Source organism: Electrona antarctica, assembly GCF_951216825.1.
Source record: "Electrona antarctica genome assembly, chromosome: 21".
NCBI classification, from domain to species: Eukaryota; Metazoa; Chordata; class Actinopteri; order Myctophiformes; family Myctophidae; genus Electrona; species Electrona antarctica.
Window position 1 is genome coordinate 6,333,971 of NC_136802.1, and position 20,202 is coordinate 6,354,172.

General features: G+C 46.0%; 2 protein-coding genes across 4 annotated transcripts in view; both read left to right on the plus strand.

Annotated features, from left to right (window-relative positions):
• sepsecs (Sep (O-phosphoserine) tRNA:Sec (selenocysteine) tRNA synthase) overlaps positions 1–20,202 on the plus strand; it is a 213,204-nt gene that overhangs the window by 154,124 nt on the left and 38,878 nt on the right. The gene's annotated exons all lie outside the window — the stretch shown is intronic.
• Positions 1–20,202, plus strand: part of dhx15 (DEAH (Asp-Glu-Ala-His) box helicase 15) — a 219,839-nt gene that overhangs the window by 41,336 nt on the left and 158,301 nt on the right. For all 3 annotated transcript variants that reach the window (XM_079491639.1, XM_079491638.1, XM_079491637.1), the window contains exons 7-10: positions 5,410–5,496; positions 5,969–6,118; positions 10,085–10,193; positions 17,282–17,473. In XM_079491639.1, coding sequence (XP_079347765.1) covers positions 5,410–5,496; positions 5,969–6,118; positions 10,085–10,193; positions 17,282–17,473 — 538 coding nt within the window. The remainder of the gene's footprint in view (positions 1–5,409; positions 5,497–5,968; positions 6,119–10,084; positions 10,194–17,281; positions 17,474–20,202) is intronic.

Below are 20,202 nucleotides of genomic sequence, written 5' to 3' on the forward strand. Positions count from 1 at the left end.
GCCATCCTTGGGCTGAATGAGGGGGGGTAGGGGGGGGGGGGTAGGGAGAGGGCCATCCTTGGCATTAATAACTAAACAGTCAGGCATTCTCAGGCTGGGGGGAAAATCCTCGCTTAACCCATTTAGGCCTGACGTCGAAATAAATAAAAAGTCCTCTGAAAGAATATATTATATTCAAAGATTTCTGCCACATTTTCACGATTTTTCAAAAAATAGCAGACCTACAAACTCATAGCGCGCCACCGAGTGGCGCGCTATGAGTTTGTAGATCTGCTATTTTTCAATAGCTAAAGTATAACACGATGCTTAGTTAAAACACCAAAAGGGGTTCCCGCCCAGAATGAGTTAACCCATTTAGACCTGACGGCGATTCTACGAAATGTCTTCTAAAATATCCTGACGGTTTTCTGAAAAAAAACACTTTCTATGTCAGTTGTGCTCAACCTTTTTCATGTCAAAGACCCCCATAATTATCTGTATTTGGCCGCCGACCCCCCCATCTGAAAATATGTAGTTCCAGGGACCTCCACCCAGAAGCAAAGATATGAGTTAAAAACGTTCACTCTGAAAGAATAATATATTCAAAGATTTGAGCCACATTTTCACAATTCTTTTCAAAAAATAGCAGACCTACAGCACCGAGTGCCGCGCTACAAGCTTGTAGATCTGCTATTTTTTCAATAGCTAAAGCATAACATAATGCTTAATAAAAACACCAAACAGGGGGTTCTCCCGTCCAGAATGGGTTAAAAGGTGGGATTTAAAAGTCCCCATGGGGCTCACAGCTTCAAGGCGACCCCCAAGAGGCGCCAGCGAGGGCTACAAAGGCCAGTGTTCCAGAATCGGTTCCGTTGGACCATGTATGATCAGCCCAGACTACAGAAGCCTTGGGTTTTCACTTCCAAATGTTTAATCATCACGAGTGCACTGAGAACCCGGGGAGGAGAGGATACCACTGGCACATTTTACACTTTGCACGCACAGACACAACGACGCTCTTCTCCCGGAAACAAATTGCGTGCTCGACATTTCTTGCGCGGATCCGTTCCCCCCCCCCCCTCCCTCCCTCCCTCCCTCCCTCCCTCCCTCCCCCCCCCCCCCCTCCCTCCTGTGTGCATTGAGGGCAAAGTCCCTCTGATATTTATTTATTTCTCTTTTTTTTTTGTAACCGCCTATAACTTCTTCCTGTCTTTTGCAATTAATGAGCAAGTCAAAGATTGTAAAAGTGCAGTGAGGCATTTTTCATCCGGCCTTATATTTTAAAGAATATATATATATATATATATATATATATATATATATATATATACGCTAGGCGTAGTTGGGAGCAGTGGTTCCCACAACAGTGGTCTGTGACCCTCCTGTGACGCGCACAAGGAGCTATCTCTGTGGCCAGTCAGGCCTCTCTGTGGCCAGTCAGGCCCCTCTGTGGCCAGTCAGGCCTCTCTGTGGCCAGTCAGGCCCCTCTGTGGCCAGTCGGGCTCCTCTGTGGCCAGTCAGGCCCCTCTGTGGCCAGTCAGGCCTCTCTGTGGCCAGTCAGGCCTCTCTGTGGCCAGTCAGGCCCCTCTGTGGCCAGTCAGGCCCCTCTGTGGCCAGTCGGGCTCCTCTGTGGCCAGTCAGGCCTCTCTGTGGCCAGTCAGGCCTCTCTGTGGCCAGTCAGGCCCCTCTGTGGCCAGTCAGGCCCCTCTGTGGCCAGTCAGGCCCCTCTGTGGCCAGTCGGGCTCCTCTGTGGCCAGTCAGGCTCCTCTGTGGCCAGTCAGGCCCCTCTGTGGCCAGTCAGGCCTCTCTGTGGCCAGTCAGGCCCCTCTGTGGCCAGTCAGGCCTCTCTGTTGCATAAGGCACAGGTTTTCCCACAGGGGGCCAATTGGAAGCTAATTAATGGGAAGTTCACCCATCAAAACTATTGTGCCAGTTTGACCACGTCGGGCATATCATTATTGTACGTGCTTTTTGAGTGGTAAGGAAGATTAGAGAAGGAAGTGACATGGTCACGTGACAGTGCTGCGCCATGACACTTTCATGGGAGACAAATCTCGCACCGGAAGTGACATGTATACAAAGCAGTGAATGGAGCAAGCTGGACCAGCTCATAACAAACATTATTTATGAACCATTGAGACCTGTTTCATATAATCGGTTCAGGCATATAAAAGAAGACATATCACAGGTTGTTTTCTAATCACTTACTTTTCGATGTGCACAGTACATCATTTTATCTGAGGATCTAAACATCAGCAGGTATCGTTTCTGTTCCGGGGGTATCGTGAGATTTGGCTGCCAGACGGGAAACGGTGGACAGTCTTGCGATACTTGGCACGTTCAGAAACATACTTTTTGCTCTTTATATACCTCTATAAAATGACACATCGAAACGCAACACGGCAGACAATAATGTGTTACATTTCTTCTGTTATTTGCCAGAAGCGACTGCTTCACAAAAGATCTGAGTCATTCAGAATTAGTGTTTGTTCATGATCTGGTCGCTGAGCTCTCACTAAGCTCTCATTGACTCCAGTGCATTCTGCCAAACCTCCGGGTGCAGTTTGGCTCCAATGGTGCGACCAATCTGCCGTCTGGAATTGCGTGATAGCGAAAATGACGTTGGTGACTTTACCTCCATTTAATATACCTTGACCAGTCCAAGGAACAGCAATGTCCCTATGTCTGTCCCTATGTTTAGAGTACCAACAGGGGGCACTGTTGCACCACTCACTTCAGACTGGTCTCATTTTTTCCCCACACAAATAGCAGATCTACAAGCTCACACGCTTACATTTTGAGTAATAATACTATTATGTAACTCAACTCAACCCAGTAGATGGAATGGATCTAGACTCTAGAGCAGATACAGAAACGATACGTGTGAATTATTGGATGCGGAAGAGCGGGCTTAAACCTTCCGGAAAACAAACTGGGTAGTGCAAGACTTTTTTGGACAAAAGATGCAATCACTGGGGGCTTGACAAAAAAGTTAAGTAATAAGTGACTAGTTACTTTTGGCAAGGAGTAATATTTCTTATTTTCTTTTATTTTGTATTTCTTTTCTTTTTTTGCTGGAAAAGATTGGGAAGCCCTGATTTAACCCATTTTGACCTGAGATCAGATTCTTAAATGTCTTCTACATCCCGACAGTTTTCTGAAAAAGCTATGTTTCTATGTCAGTCGTTCTTCGATTTTTCAAAAATAGCAGACCTACAAGCTCGTAGCGCGCCACTCGGTGGCGCGCTATGAGCTTGTAGATCTGCTATTTTTCAATAGCTAAAGCATAACATAATGCTAACACCAAAAGGGGTTCCCGCCCAAAATGGGTTAAGAGAAGCGATAGATAGCCCACCCAGCGGCCATCCCAGCTGTCTTCCTCTCCTCTCCTTCTTGTCTTCACTCCTCCTCTCCTCTCCTCTCCTCCCTCTGTTTGTGCCCAGGCTGACGGAGAGAGAGACCCAATGGGTGATGTGACTCATTTGATTTCTGTGCTCCCATTCAGCTGTCATTTCTCATAGACAGCCTTGCTGTGGGATAATTGTAATAGAAAAGGATCTGGGACCGGGAGAGATGTGGTGCGGGGCTCCGCAACGCAAGCTTTGTGGCTCGCATCACTTCTACAAACCCGAACAGCTTTTCATTTCAACTTTTTTTCCCCCTCTCCCCTCTTCTCTCTCCTTTTGCAGTATTTGTCTGTGCCCTATTAATCCATTTAGGCCTGAAGATGATTCTACAAACGTCTTCTAAATCATGACAGTTTTCTGAAAAACCCTATGTTTCTATGTCAGTCTTTCTCATCTTTGTCAAGGACCCCCAGAATTATTATATGTAATTGGCCGCAATGTTCCAGGGGCACCCCAGAAGCAATGGTTTGAGTTAAAAACGTTCGCTCTGAAAGATTATATATATTCAAAGATTTACACCACATTTTCGCCATTTTTCCAAAAATAGCAGATCTACAAGCTCGTAGCGCGGCACTCGGTGCCACGCTATGAGCTTGTAGATGCTATTTAGCTATTTTTCAATAGCTAAATGAAGCATAACACCAAAAGGGGGTTCCCGTCCAGAATGCGTTAAATTTGATAGAAAATAAATGTTACAGCCAGCCCTGCTGCTTTGATCAGCCCGTGTACCACCCTGACAGCTTGAGGAATTGCCCCCCCCCCCAACCCCCCACATACACACTCACTCACTCATGTTCACACAAACGCACACGCGCACACACACGCTTTACCCAACATCGCAGCAGCACACGCTGTTTGCACACAGCACGGCCCCCCTCTGCTTCTTAAAGCCCTGTATTACCATGTGTTGCTGTTTGGTTGAATGTCTGTCTGTTCAAGCCGAGCAGTAATGTGTCAAAAAAACAGGAAAAAAAAACAGAATAAAAATAAATTTGCAACAACTCTAGCCTCCCTTTTGAAGCTTGACACGGAACACAACCCACAGCTCTCACCAGGCAGTCACCAGCCCTCGAGTGGCATTGGTTGTGACATACCCCCCCCGCCCCCAACACACACACGCACGCACGGATGCACGCACAGATGCACGCACGGATGCGCACGCACGGATGCATGCACGGACGCACGCACGCACGCTGTCACTGAAGCAGTCTTCCCAGCGTCTTCATTATAATATATGATATGGCTCTTTCCGACTATGAAGGGTAGACCCAGAACCTTCCATAATATAACCCGGTACTTTCCGTAACCTGTGAAGTTCTGACTTTGGTTTATTAGTTCCATGTTTGTTAACCAGAACAAATCCTGAAGAGGGGGGGGGAGGAGGGGTACTTAGAACTCATTCTCTGCCAATGACGACTTTGGACGATTTGTTTTTTCATAAGCCCACACCGCCAAAGATGACTTTTGTTTTTAGTTTTTTTTGTACACTAGATGGTGCTCTTCACTAACCTATGATTCACCGTTTGAGTCTCGTTGAAACCATGGAGCCAGGAAATCACACAGAAACAAACACAGCTCCCGTCCACTCCCATGTTAGGGTTTTCTTAAACGCCTCTATCTCCACACTATCTGTGTGTGTGTGTGTGTGTCGTGCTGCTGCCTCCTGCATCATGTGCAAAATCGAAATGGGAAAGATCTAGTGTTGCAAATTGTGGCTAGAAATTACGATACTGACTCACAATATTGCGTTATCCACAATTCCCTAGAATATCTAGCCTCAATATAATTGATATATTGCCCATCCATGACTTTTTCCAATTCATTTCAAAGCGCGGCGCTGTCCAGGGTGGTTTGGCATGTTTTGAACATTCCATTCGTACAGTGTATTTCTGTGTGGTGTTGGAAGTGCAGGAATTGCCACGTGATATCTAACCTGACCTCTCTGTCCAGCCTTGGAGCTCCGCCACCCTGCCGTCTCCCCAGGCGGACGTCTCTCTGAATCCTGCTGTTCTCATTTCCACAGGTCGTGGTGTCGACGAACATCGCTGAGACCTCCCTGACCATCGACGGCGTGGTGTTTGTAATTGATCCCGGATTTGCCAAGCAAAAGGTTAGCCTCCCCCCCCCTCCTCCCCCCAACACACACACACACACACACACCACCCTCCTCCCCTCCTCCTTTCTTCACAAACACACACACACCCCTCCATGCCTCTCTTTTATCTGCTGCGATCATCTGCTCCTGTTGCCTGAGAATCCCCAGATAAACACACAGTGCTGCGGCTCCTGACAGCAGCAGAGATGGAAAAGCCAGTTATTTATTCCGCTGACATTTCTGCAGGCTGCAGCCAAGTCATACACATGGCTCAATCAGGGATGATGCATGCGTGTGGCGTGCATGCGTGCGTGCACACACGTGTGCAATGTCTCTGCTGGCTACCATCTATGTATCATTATTGCGTTGGTGTGTGCAAAATGTAACATTGACTTTGTTGTTTTTTTTTTATTTAAATGGCATGAACAACGTGCCCCTGACAAGCTCTCGGGACAATTCGTTATAATATTTGCCTTCCCTCCTCCAGGTTTATAACCCGCGCATCAGAGTGGAGTCCCTGTTGGTGACGGCCATTAGCAAAGCTTCAGCGCAGCAGAGGGCAGGACGTGCCGGGAGGACGCGCCCGGGGAAGTGCTTCCGCCTCTACACGGAGAAGGCGTACAAGACGGAAATGCAGGTGGGTTGACAGCCAGGCAGCACCTGAAACATTATGACCACATGGAACCTAGGCGTCCCTACACTGAGGGGCGAACATTCACCCCAAAATGGAATATCTTCATGTTGGCTATTTTCTGAAAAGAAAAAAATACAGAGGGGGCTTAGTATAGACTACTCTGGTAAAACCACTCCCCCTGCTGGACAACATTTGCATTCTGCCAGAAGGGAGAGTCTGGTGTCTCTCGGGCAGAGATGATGTACTCCGGTCCAAATCAGACGGGAGCGATATGCGGCTGTATGAGGCCGCTAGAGGAGCGATATGTGGCCGTATGAGGCCGCTAGAGGAGCGATATGAGGCCGCTAGAGGAGCGATATGTGGCTGTATGAGGCCGCTAGAGGAGCGATATGTGGCTGTATGAGGCCGCTAGAGGAGCGATATGTGGCTGTATGAGGCCGCTAGAGGAGCGATATGTGGCTGTATGAGGCCGCTAGAGGAGCGATATGCGGCTGTATGAGGCCGCTAGAGGAGCGATATGCGGCTGTATGAGGCCTCTAGAGGAGCGATATGCGGCTGTATGAGGCCGCTAGAGGAGCGATATGCGGCTGTATGAGGCCGCTAGAGGAGCGATATGCGGCCGTATGAGGCCGCTAGAGGAGCGATATGTGGCCGTATGAGGCCGCTAGAGGAGCGATATGCGGCCGTATGAGGCCGCTAGAGGAGCGATATGTGGCCGTATGAGGCCGCTAGAGGAGCGATATGTGGCTGTATGAGGCCGCTAGAGGAGCGATATGTGGCTGTATGAGGCCGCTAGAGGAGCGATATGTGGCTGTATGAGGCCGCTAGAGGAGCGATATGTGGCCGTATGAGGCCGCTAGAGGAGCGATATGCGGCTGTATGAGGCCGCTAGAGGAGCGATATGTGGCCGTATGAGGCCGCTAGAGGAGCGATATGTTGCTGTATGAGGCCGCTAGAGGAGCGATATGCGGCTGTATGAGGCCGCTAGAGGAGCGATATGAGGCCGCTAGAGGAGCGATATGCGGCCGTATGGGGCCGCTAGAGGAGCGATATGCGGCTGTATGAGGTCGCTAGAGGAGCGATATGCGGCTGTATGAGGCCGCTAGAGGAGCGATATGCGGCTGTATGAGGCCGCTAGAGGAGCGATATGTGACTGTATGCGGCCGCTAGAGGAGCGATATGCGGCTGTATGAGGCCGCTAGAGGAGCGATATGCGGCTGTATGGGGCCGCTAGAGGAGCGATATGAGGCTGTATGAGGCCGCTAGAGGAGCGATATGCGGCTGTATGAGGCCGCTAGAGGAGCGATATGTGGCTGTATGAGGCCGCTAGAGGAGCGATATGTGGCCGTATGGGGCCGCTAGAGGAGCGATATGCGGCTGTATGAGGCCGCTAGAGGAGCGATATGCGGCTGTATGAGGCCGCTAGAGGAGCGATATGAGGCTGTATGAGGCCACTAGAGGAGCGATATGTGGCTGTATGCGGCCGCTAGAGGCGGGATCAACGTGATGACATATTTAAGCTGTGCCACAGCACAAATGTAATCACAACCTAACAAGACTACAACACGAAATTATTATGGAGATATCAGATAGATTGTTGTATCGCTGCTTCCGGTTCATCGTTTCTGCTTGAGAGAGCCCAGATGTAGGCAGGAGGAGGGAACTCAATACTGCCACCATCTGGCAGAGTCAGGTTAAGTATAGTATAGAGTCAACCAAATATAGAGTTGAACTGTTTAAAGGATAATATTCCAAATGTTTTCGGACGTGTCATCATAGATGGAAACTTAAAAAAATAATAATATACAATATTAATAACAATAAATGCGAATGCAAGACATTATGAGCTTGTAGATCGGCTATTTTTGTAAAAAAAAATAAAGAAAAAAAGGACACCAACGTACGAGGAAGAAAATTAGGGCTCAATTCATTTTAACCCATTTAGGCCTGACGGCAAATTTTTTAAAATGTCTTCTAAATCCTGACAGTTTTTTTGAAATACCTCATGTTTCTGTATCAGTGGTGCTCAATATTTCATGTCAAGGACCCCAAAAAGGATATGTAATTGGCCGCCGACCCCCATATGAAAAGACATTGTTCCAGGAACCCCCCCAGAAGCAAAGATTTGAGTTGAAAACGTTCACGCTGAAATAATATATATTCAAAGATTTGCACCACATTTTCACAATTTTTCAAAAATAGCAGACCTACAAGCTCATAGCGCGGCACTCGGTGCCGCGCTATGAGCTTGTAGATCTGCTATTTTTCAGTAGCTAAAGTATAACATAATGCTTAAAACACCAAAAGGGGTTCTCGTTCAAAATGGGTTAAGTGACACAGGAGGCAATTCATAGGCCCATAGAGTTGAGCCATAAAAAGCGTGCATTGGCCATTTATGTTATACAATATCTCTCCACAAGCTGTAATTCAGCTGAGTGACTGTAGTGTTCCTGAGTGCTCTGGTTCCCCCACACACTGCCCAGCCAGCCAGCCACACACACACACACACACACACACACACACACACACACACACACGGCCCTTTCTCATAACCTGCACGGCAACACTAGACACCCTGTGACAAATGAACCTGTGGCAGCCAGGTCCTCCGCTTTTTAACACATTCTGTACGGGAACCCCTTTTGGTGTTTTAAAGCATTATGTTATGCTTTAACTGTTGAAAAATAGCAGATCTACAAGCTCATAGCGCGGCACCGAGTGCCGCGCTATGAGCTTGTAGGTCTGCTATTTTTGAACAATCGTGAAAATGTGGCACAAATCGTTGAGTATATATTCTTTCAGAGCGAACGGTTTTTTAACTCAAATCTTTGCTTCTGGGGGGTCCCTGGAACATCATATTTTCAGATGGGGGGTCGGTGGCCAATTACCTATATTTTTGGGGGTCCTTGACATGAAATAGTTTGAGCACCACTGATACAGAAACATGGGTTTTTCAGAAAACTGTCAGGATTTAGAAGACATTTGTAGAATCGTCCTCAGGTCGAAATGGGTTAACAGGCTAATTTTTTCATGTCACGCTGAATGGCAGTGGGGATCTTTTTTTTAACTGAGTTAAATAGCCCTTCAAATGCCCTAGACTTCCCCTGTCTGTGTTCGCGTTAACGTGAGTGACACATGAGGAGATAATGGGATCTCTGACTAATTCATTTTGATTCGTCTCCCTCCCTGGGTCGTTCCTCTCCCTTCACCCGGGGGCGGCGGGCGGTGGCTCAGGGGGTAGAATGGCCGGGCGGATGGTAACCGCAAGGTCGCCAGTTCGAACCCTGTGGGCTCCCCCAGAGTTAGCGTCGAAGTGTCCTTGAGCAAGACACTGAACCCTTAACACCTTGAGGGCTTTAAATTGTTTAATCCAGCGTCCGCCCCCCCTGCGCTAAATACGCTAAACCCGCTATTTGTTCAATGTGTTTAATTCGCCGTTTTAAAATAATTAAAAAGAGCGGATTTGTCCCGGACCTGGTAACGAGGCCGTCGCGTTATGATGACGAAACCGGAAATCAAGCCATCCTCTGGGCTGCTAGGGCTTCTGGGAAAATGAGCCCGATGCAAGTGGACGTTTGTTTGGACTACAACGTGCTGTGGAGGCTGTTGCCGTTTCGCATTGTAATGGCCTGTTTTTCTCATAAACAACAAACCATCGGACAATTTTTCGCCGGATTATCGTTGTTGAAAGCTGCAAATACTTTGGCGTATGCTCCAAAGGTAATAAGACAATCTAGGCAGCGTAGAAAATTGGATTAAATAGCGGGGAACGCAGTAGAACTGTTAATTGCTCCTGGTGTGCTGGTTGGTGCCTTGCATGGTTTCTGCTGCCATCGGTGTATGAATGTGTGTGAATGGGTGAATGTAATGCAGCATCTCTGTAAAGCGCCTTGGATAAAGACTGCTATATGAATGCACCATTGACCATTTCCCCCTCCCCCTCCTCTTGTCTCCCCCCGCCTGGTGCAGGACAACACGTACCCAGAGATCCTGAGGTCCAACCTGGGCTCGGTGGTTCTGCAGCTGAAGAAACTGGGCATCGATGACTTGGTGCACTTTGACTTCATGGACCCTCCAGGTTGGCTTTCCTTCATAACTCTTTGTTGATGCCAGAAACCAATGACTACGGCTCCTCTTCATTAAGATCACGCTGGATTAAACGAGACTAAAGACGCGTGGATTAATGTTCTCAATCGCTAAGATTGATTTCAGTCATTTTTGAAAGATTATTAGAAGAGTATTAGAATGGATCAGACTAGCAGAATACGTGATGTTCTACCGCTTACATTTTAAACCATTTAGACCTGGTGTACCCAGGCTTTTATTTTCGTTCACATCCGGCTAAAAAAATTAAAGCCTGGAGAAACGAGACACATTTCCTGGTCTAGGAGTATGAGTGAACTACATTGGGGGGGCGTTGCTCTAAATTTGGTGATGTCAGGGTTGTCCGCTGTTTTCTACCGGGGAGGGGTGGAGGGGCTGGGAGAAATGTGTGAAAAACCAAAGAAGAGCTTGTAGATCTGCTATTTTTCAATAGCTAAAACACCAAAAGGGGTTCCCGTCCAGAATGTGTTAATAAACAAAGAACCCCATATGTTCAGTATGAGAGTTCAGCTTAAAACTACAGATGCAATTTGTTTTTCACATTCGTGAGTATTCTCCCCTGATACCAAAAAGCACGACTTCTTTGAACTGGATCCCAGGAGAGATACCGTTAATTTGAATTAACCCATTTCGACCGGAGGACGATTCTAAAAATGTCTTCTAAATCCTGACAGTTTGCTGAAAAACCCATGTTTCTATGTCAGTCGTTATCAAACATTTTCATGTCAAGTACCCCCAAAAAATATATGTAGTTGGCCGCCGACCCCATCTGAAAATATGTAGTTCCAGGGACCCCCCCAGAAGCAAAGATTTGAGTTGAAAACGTTCGCTCTGAAAGAATATGTATTCAAAGATTTTCGCCACATTTTCACGATTTTTCAAAAATAGCAGATCTACAAGCTCGTAGCGCGGCACTCGGTGCCGCGCTACGAGCTTGTAGATCTGCTATTTTTCAATAGCTAAAGCATAACATAATGCTAACACCAAAAGGGGTTCCCGCCCAAAATGGGTTAAGCAAAAAACACCAACTTTAACATCGCTAGCCTTGGTTTGGATAATGGTGTCTCCTTCATGAATAAAAATGCAGTCTTCTTGCCATTACAAGGCGTCGCTATGAAGTCTACAAATCCCTCATTCACCCGTAGTTGTTTGATGAATAATATCAAATGTGGGTCGGCCGTGTCACCAGGGAGCTGGAGAAAAATGCATGAGCGAAGATAAAATGATGTTGGCATATAGCAAACACTGCATACCAAATGTTAACCCGTTCTGGGCGGGAACCCCTTTTTGGTGTTTTAAAGCATTATGTTATGCTTTAGCTGTTGAAAAATAGCAGATCTACATAGCTCGTAGCGCGGCACAGAGTGCCGTGCTATGAACTTTGTAGACCTGCTATTTTTGAGAAATTGTGAAAATGCGTCACAAATCTTTGAATATATATTATTTCACAGCGAACGTTTTTAACACAAATCTTTGCTTCTGAGGGGTTCCTGCCTGGAATAACACATTTTCAGATGGGGGTCGGCGGCCAATTACATATAATTCTGGGCGTCCTTGCCATGAAATATTGAGCACCACTGATAAAGAAACATGTGGTATTTCAGAAAACTGTCAGGATTTAGAAGACATTTTTAAAAGTTCAGGCCTAAATGCGTTAAGGGACTTGACGATAATGGCAGTGAAAGATGAAGACAACGCAGCACAGGGTTTTTATTTCACCAACCCCGCACACATATATATACTCGCCGGCTTCAGTCTATATTGCTGCTTTTTTTACACAGCGGGGATGAAAGTCAGTAAGTTGTAGGCAGGGAGTCACTTCTTCTGGCCGGCCGGCCGGCCGGCCGGCCGGCCGGTCGATGTATGTTTGGGCCTGTCTTCTTCTTCTTCTTCTTGTCACATTCACTCCCTTTATTCCCTGCTCATCTGCACCGAGCTGGAGCCTGGCCAAGAAGCAGAGGGTGCTCTGTCTCCTTTCCAAAGTCACACACAGACACAGCTGTAGTACCGTCTAGCACGCCATGGGTTTAGCTACTCTTTCTCCCAAGGAGACGCCACCCCCCCCCCCCCCCCTCTCCTATAGCCTCCCTTCACTCCTTCCTTTTCCAGTCTTAACCCATTTAGGCCTGACGTCGAAAAATGTCTTCTAAATTCTGACAGTTTTCTGAAATACCTCATGTTTCTGTATCAGTGGTGCTCAATATTTCATGTCAAGGACCCCCAAAAATGATGTGTAATTGGCCCGCCGACCCCCATCTGAAAATATGTTGTTCCATGGACCCCCCCCCCCCCTCAAAAGATTTGAGTTAAAAACGTTCGATCTTAAAGAATATATATTCAAAGATTTGCGAACACATTTTTCTGATTTTTCAAAAATAGCAGACCTACAAGCTATGAGCTTGTAGATCTGCTATTTTTTTCAACAGCTAAAGCGTAACATAATGCTTAAAACAGGCGTTCCCGTCCAGAATGGGTTAACCTCCCTCCCCCTCCACTCTTTTTCTGTCCGTAATATAGTTTTCATCTCACCTCTGAGATTAAACCCATCTCTCCCCATCCTCCGCTGTGGCAAACGCCATTTTGAGAATGAAATTGGTTACATCAATAGCGGCCGCTATCACCTCGGCTATTGCCTTCCCTTTATATTCCTCCAGTGAAACGTGACTGACCCTTCCTCCCCCCCCCCCCCCCCCCTCCCTACACCCCCCCCACACACACACACATCGCTACCACTTCCACCCCACACTTGTATTGGCCAATACCAATACAGGTCATGGTGATTAAGGAAGGAAAAAAAAGGTGGATGATTACAGCTTAACCCATTTCGGGCGGGAACACCTTTTGGTGTTTTAAAGCATTGTTATGCTTTCGCTATTGAAAAATAGCAGATCTACAAGCTCACCGAGTGCCGCGCTACGAGCTTGTAGGTCTGCTGTTTTTGAAAAATCGTGAAAATGTGGCGCAAATCTTTGAATATATATTCTTTCAGAGCGAACGTTTTTAACTCAAATCTTTCCTTCTGGGAGGGGGTCCCTGGAACTACATATTTTCAGATGGGGGGTCGGCGGCCAATTACATATAATCTTGGGGGTCCTTGACATAAATGTTTGAGCACCACTGATATAGAAACATGAGGTTTTTCAGAAAACTGTCAGGATTTAGAAGCCATTTTGTAGAATCGTCCTCAGGTCGAAATGTGTTAATTTGCTCACATGGAGAACCGTCTCTGTCTCCCAGAGGCGCTGTAAGTCATCCAGAGATACTTCCACCTGCTACTAAATAGTTACTGGGCTGGAAGGACGCTGGCGCTGATTGGACATAAAGGAATGAAAAGGCTACGCGATTCCACACGTCCTCCTCCAGGGGCATCTAGTTAAGAGTCGATCAATTTGGCACGCCGTGAAAGGAACACCCTTTTGAGTGAATGGACAATGCTGCTTAGGAGAGGTGCAGTTCTCCTGGAGGGGAGAAACGGGGAGTTGGGATTGGATTGTTTTATATATATTGGAGTATTTAAAGATGCCAAATGGCCTGTTAACATGCCAGATATATTGATGTTCTTCTGGGCCTACCACCACCACCACCACTAACGCACAGCAGACAACTGGGCCTTGATTAATTAGAACGTCCACATGCGTTGGTCTAGGTAGGAGCTGAGTTCCTTGTATCCACATTATTGGCTTGCTTCCTCTCGTAAGATGCTGCTGGCTGGTTGGTTATCAGGTTATGGAATCCCAGTGGTCTTAAATCAGTTGAATGTGTCTCTATTGTGTCAAGATGCTTTTGTTCTCTGATTTAGAGGAGCCGCTTTCTTATCGATGATCAAAGATAACCCGCCATGAATGTCATCGGCTTCTGGTCTTTTTTCATTTGAGCCGATTCATTGATCTTAACCCATTCTGGGCGAGAACCACCTTTTGGTGTTATGCTTTAGCTATTGAAAAACAGCAGATCTACAAGCTCATAGCGCGGCACCGAGTGCCGCGCTACGAGCTTGTAGGTCTGCTGTTTTTGAAAAGTCATGAAAATGTGGCGCAAATCTTTGAATATATATATATATATATATATATATATATATATATATTCTTTCAGAGCGAACGTTTTTAATTCAAATGTTTGCTTCTGGGGGGGGTCCCTGCCCCTGGAACAACATATTTTCAGATGGGGGTCGGCGGCCAAATACAGATAATTCTGGGGGTCCTTCCTTGACATGAAAATGTTTGAGAACGACTGACATAGAAACATAGGGTTTTTCAGAAAACTGTCATGATTTAGAAGACATTTGTAGAATCGTCCTCGGGTCTCAATGGGTTAAAGAAGAACCTTGATTCCCTCTTACCTTGGAATGTTCAAACACTGGCCCATTTTTCTTTGGTTATACCTCCAGCCTCTTGGCTCGATAAGCAACAGAAGTGTCTCTAGCTAAGCTAGCTAACCAAATGTACTACGAACCAAAATAAATCGCTACCATTTACCGGGAGGACTTGCAAGGCTGGTTGGGATTAATTTGCCGATGTGACATTTCCAGGAGAAGTACATTTCAGAGCCAATGCGGTTTAATGCACCTTTAGCCTTTTCATCGCATTGATCTGGCCCTTGGTTAACCCACTCAGGGCGGGAACCCCTTTTGGTGTTTTAAAGCATTATGTTATGCTTTAGCTGTTGAAAAATAGCAGATCTACAAGCTCATAGCGCGGCACCGAGTGCCGCGCTACGAGCTTGTAGGTCTGCTATTTTTGAAAAATCGTGAAAATGTAGTGGAAATCTTTGAATATATATTCTTTCAGAGCGAACGTTTTTAACTCAAATCTTTGCTTCTGGGGGTCCCTGGTGCAACATATTTTCAGATAGGGGTCCGCGGCCAAATACAGATAATTCTATGGGTCCTTGACATGAAAATGTTTGAGAACGTCTGACATAGAATCATAGACATTTTTCAGAAAACTGTCATGATTTAGAAGACATTTGTAGAATCGTCCTCAGGTCCTAATAGGTTAATATATCGGGATTCTGCTGCATCGAGGCAGTCAATATTTTCGTTCTGATGAGGTGCGTTGTGTATAGATTGCATTTCCCCACTGCTTCATCATGCTAACAGTGCGTGGAACTCAAGATTCTCACCTGCATATCCAGCCTTTAGTGTAGTAAGTAAATGCCGCTTGGCTAGCACTCACTTTGTATAGAAAATACCTCCTAGATGTTCCCAGATCGATATTTTTTTCATCATAAGAAAATATCTCCTTGCCGTGTGTGAAATGGATTTATTTTTATTTATCCCACTTAGAGCTGAGAACGATTCTACAAATACCTTCTAAATCCTGACAGCTTTCTGATAAACCACATGTTTCTATGTCAGTGGTTCTCAAACATTTTCATGTCAAGGACCCCCAAGATTATATGTAATTGGCTGCCGACCCCCATCTGAAAATATGTTGTTCCAGTGACGACCCACCCAGAAGCAAAGATTTGAGTTAAAAATGTTGAGGCTGAAAGAATATATATTCAAAGGTTTGCACCACATTTTCACGATTTCTCAAAAATAGCAGACATACAAGCTCGTAGCGCGCCACTCTGTGCCGCGCTACGAGCTTGAAGATCTGCTATTTTTCAATAGCTAAAGCATAACATAATGCTTAAAACACCAAAAGGGGTTCCCGCCCATAATGTGTTATTTTGGCGCCCACATGAGAGGAATGAAGGCAAAAACAAATACCTTTTTTGCCAAAGCTGGGAGCTAATTTTCAGTTAACATGCAACTGGTCATTAGGCTTCAGCTCAGCAGAGCCAAAGGTCAATAATTGCATCTAGAAGGAAAAATCTTTTAACCAAACGGTGGGAGCCTTTGTGTTTGTGCGCATTAAGTAGAGGGTTCCCCTGTAATTGCATTAGAGTTGTTTTGAATCGGCAGAGCGGAGGATGAAAAATGAGCCACACCACCATGACTACTAAGTCACTCTGCGCACACACACACACACACACACACACACACACACACACACACACAATTACACACACTGAGAGCCTCCCTGCTTTGATTCACCTCAGGTTTGTGTGTTCTTGACCTGTCCCTAAAACGGACTCATAACTCATGCCTCCCAGTGTGAGTTGCGTGCTGGTGCTTTTGCACTAATTCTTTAGCCCATTTTAGACCTGAGACCGATTTAAAAAAAAATAAAAAAGAGGCCTTTAACCCATTCAGGCCTGACGTCGAAATTTAAAAAAAAAAAGTTTTCTAAATCATGACAATTTTCGGAAAGATTTGAGGCACATTTTAACGATTTTTCAAAAATAGCAGACCTACAAGTTCATAGCGCGCCACTCGGTGGCGCGCTATGAGCTTGTAGATCTGCTATTTTTCAATAGCTAAATTATAACAATGTTTAAAACACCAAAAGGGGTTCCCGCCCCAAAATGGGTTAATGGTTAATGTGGTTAAACGCTAACGTGACATGGATGCGTTCCAGGTCTCAATGGGTTAAATCCTGATAGTTTTCAGCAAACCCTATGTTTTCTATATCGGTGGTTCTCAAAATATTTCATGTCAAGGACCCCCAGAAACTATATGTAATTGGAACATATGTTGTTCCAGGGACCCTGATTATGGCAAAAGACATGATTATAGCAAAACTTAACTTAAATAATAATCACTATTATGGGTCCATAATACATTTATTCAGCACTTTTGAATGCATTAATTGCATACACTATTTTATTTTATTTTTTAAAGATATTTTTTTGCGGCTTACGCCTTTTATTGGTTTTTGAAGGGACAGACAGTAGGCTGACAGGAAACGGGAGAGAGATGGGGGAAGACATGCAGTAAAGGCCGTGTCGGGCTCGGGAGTCGAACCCGCGGCACACTGCGACTGGATTACCAGTCGGGTGCCCAGACGGTTACGCCACCGCCTGGGCATTGCATACACTATTCAGTGATATATTTTCGGGCTGAAACAGAATAGGCCGAAAATGCATTTTTAGCCATTTTCTGCCGAATATTTTCTGTGGCCGAATTTTCGGTGCATCACTAACATATTTGCCTCTTTCCTCCTTCCCCTCCTCCAGCCCCAGAGACCCTGATGCGAGCCCTGGAGCTGCTCAACTATCTGGCAGCGCTCAACGACGACGGCGACCTGACGGAGCTGGGCTCCATGATGGCCGAGTTCCCCCTGGACCCCCAGCTGGCCAAGATGGTCATCGCCAGCTGCGAGTTCAACTGCTCTAACGAGATCCTCTCCATCACCGCCATGTTGTCAGGTAATGCTCGGGACGGACAGCGCCCTCTTGTGGCCAGAGGTAGAGCTTCACTGAAATGTCCCCGATTGCTGTTGCTCATTATAATCCTTCTTTCGCTCTACGAAATGACCCCAATGTTTCTGAAAAGGTCCCTTTTCCGTAGATATCCTTGTTGCTCTGTGGATGCTATGTCATGTTGTTGCTTTGTCTGAGGTTGACTGCTATTGTCTTAAACAATCAAGGCGGTGGCTCAGGGGTAGAGTGGCTGGATGGTAAACCGCAAGGTTCCCAGTTTGAACCCTGTGGGCTCCCCCAGAGTTAGTGTCGAAGTGTCCTTGAGCAAGACTCTGAACCCCTAATTGCTCCTGATGTGCTGGTTGGTGCCTTGCATGGTTTCCTCCGCCATCGGTGTATGAATGTGTGTATGAATGGGTGAATGTAATGCACATCTATGTAAAGCGCCTTGGATAAATGCGCTATATAAATGCACCATTTACCATTTTAAATGTGGGTCACAAACGAATTGGACTGGTGGGAAAATGAGGACTCATCATACATGCCTATAAAGTACAGTCAAGGTACAAGTTAGGTGGTTTCTTTCCTGCGTTCCTGCGAAATGTTAACTTGGCTTCTTGGCCCCGTATTGAAGTGTCATCGTTTAAACCGGCCTCAGCCTTTTTAAGCAAGTCACACCACAGAAATTAAATTCCAGCACGGTCAGAGGCTAATGGGAACTTTACTGAGCTCAACTTGATGCAGCCCTAGCGAGAGGAGAGAGTGAACCTGGAGGCTCAACTTGATGCAGCCCTAGCGAGAGGAGAGAGGAGAGGAGAGAGGAGAGGAGAGAGTGAACCTGGAGGCTGTCGGTTAATATTTGTCAGGCAGGGACAAAAAGTGTGTCCACAGCAAATTAACCCATTTTGACCTGACGTCGAAATTTTTAAAATGTCTTCTAGATCCTGACAGTTTTCTGAAAAACCCTATGTTTCTATGTCAGTGGTGCTCAATATTTCATGTCAAGGACCCCCAGAATTATGTGTATTTGGCCACCGACCCCCATCTGAAAATATGTTGTTCCAGGGACCCCGCAGAAGCAAAGATTTGAGTTAAAAACGTTCGCTCTGAAAGAATATATATTAAAAGATTTGCACCACATTTTCACGATTTTTTAAAAATAGCAGACCTACAAGCTCGTAGCGCGGCACTCGGTACCGTGCTATGAGCGTGTAGATCTGCTATTTTCCAATAGCTAAAGCATAACATAATACTTTAAAACACCAAAAGGGGGTTCCCGCCCAGAATGGGTTAATAGGTATAGTGCGAACAGCACCAATGTGCCGCAGCAGTAATTGCACTTTAGCCTTGCCAAAGCAGAATGCTGCTCGTCCAGATGAATCTGACAACACGTGAAGCGGAGTTAGTGAGGCGAGCTCTGTGGAAACGGGAAGAAAATGGACTTAACCCGTTCTGGGCGGGAACACATTTGGGTGTTTTAAAGCATTGTGTTGTGCTTTAGCTATTGAAAAATAGCAGATCTACAAGCTCATAGCGCGGCACCGAGTGCCCCGCTACGAGCGTGTAGGTCTGCTATTTTTGAAAAATGGTGAAAATGTGGTGCAGATCTTTGAATATATATTCTTTCAGAGCGAACATTTTTAACTCAAATCTTTGCTTCTGGGAGGTCCCTGGAACAACATATTTTCAGATGCGGGTCGGAGGCCAAATACATATATTTTTTGGGGTCCTTGACATGAAATATTGAGCACCACTGATACAGAAACGTAGGTATTTCAGAAAACTGTCAGAATTGAATAGACATGTTTTTAATTTCGACGTCGGGCCTAAATGGGTTAACTAGCTGTTTTGGACATGACGTGCTCTTAGAACAGGTGTGTCAGGAAGCGGAGGGTTTTTTTCTGCTGAGTTCATTACGGCGTCAGCAGCAAGACGCACAGCCAAGCATGTCCCGGCCACGAGCACCAAGGCTCGATAAATAACCATTAAAGCCACAATCTAAAGATGTTTTGACGTTTGGGGGATGGTCGGAGCAAGTTTGCTCAGAATTGTATTGAAAGGATGGCCCCTTGAGATGCAGCATCTCATTTTAGAGGGGGTTCCGTACACAGGGAAAAACATTACATACAGTACAGTGCAGTTACACACATAGACAGTGCACAATAGAGGGTATGCGCATGCTTAAAGTGAATGGCACATCGAGTGGCAAAGCAACATGCAAAGTGAGTTTAACATTGTTTAACGTTGTTTAATGCAATCAGATAGGACTTTTTTGTGTGGATGTATGGGCTGTCAAGGCCAGGAAGTAGTTTTTTGCCACTCAGTAGGCATTCCTGCGTAACCTCCGGGTTTGATGATGATGTCACGCGCATACCCTCTATAGACAGTACAGACATGTACAGATACAGTTATCTTGCGCTTCCTCTCCCACCCACTCCCCCATCCCCCCCAACTCTCTCTGGACAAGCATATTGAGAGTACAGTACAGTGACTTGAAACAGGGGTCAGAAGTAAACAGCAGTACGGGCAGTGTTAGTAGCACGAACAGGTTGTTTTGAGGTGTGAATACAGGGAAGTCCTGAAGCGGCCAGGAGAGGTCACAGATCTGAGAGAAAGAGGACGATTGTTCCAGTCAAATGGAGCTTTGTAATGGAATGTTGCGGGACAGGAAGGATGGGGTTCTACTCCACAGTTTTGCCATGCCATATACACCATTAACAGGTTTAGAGGCAGAA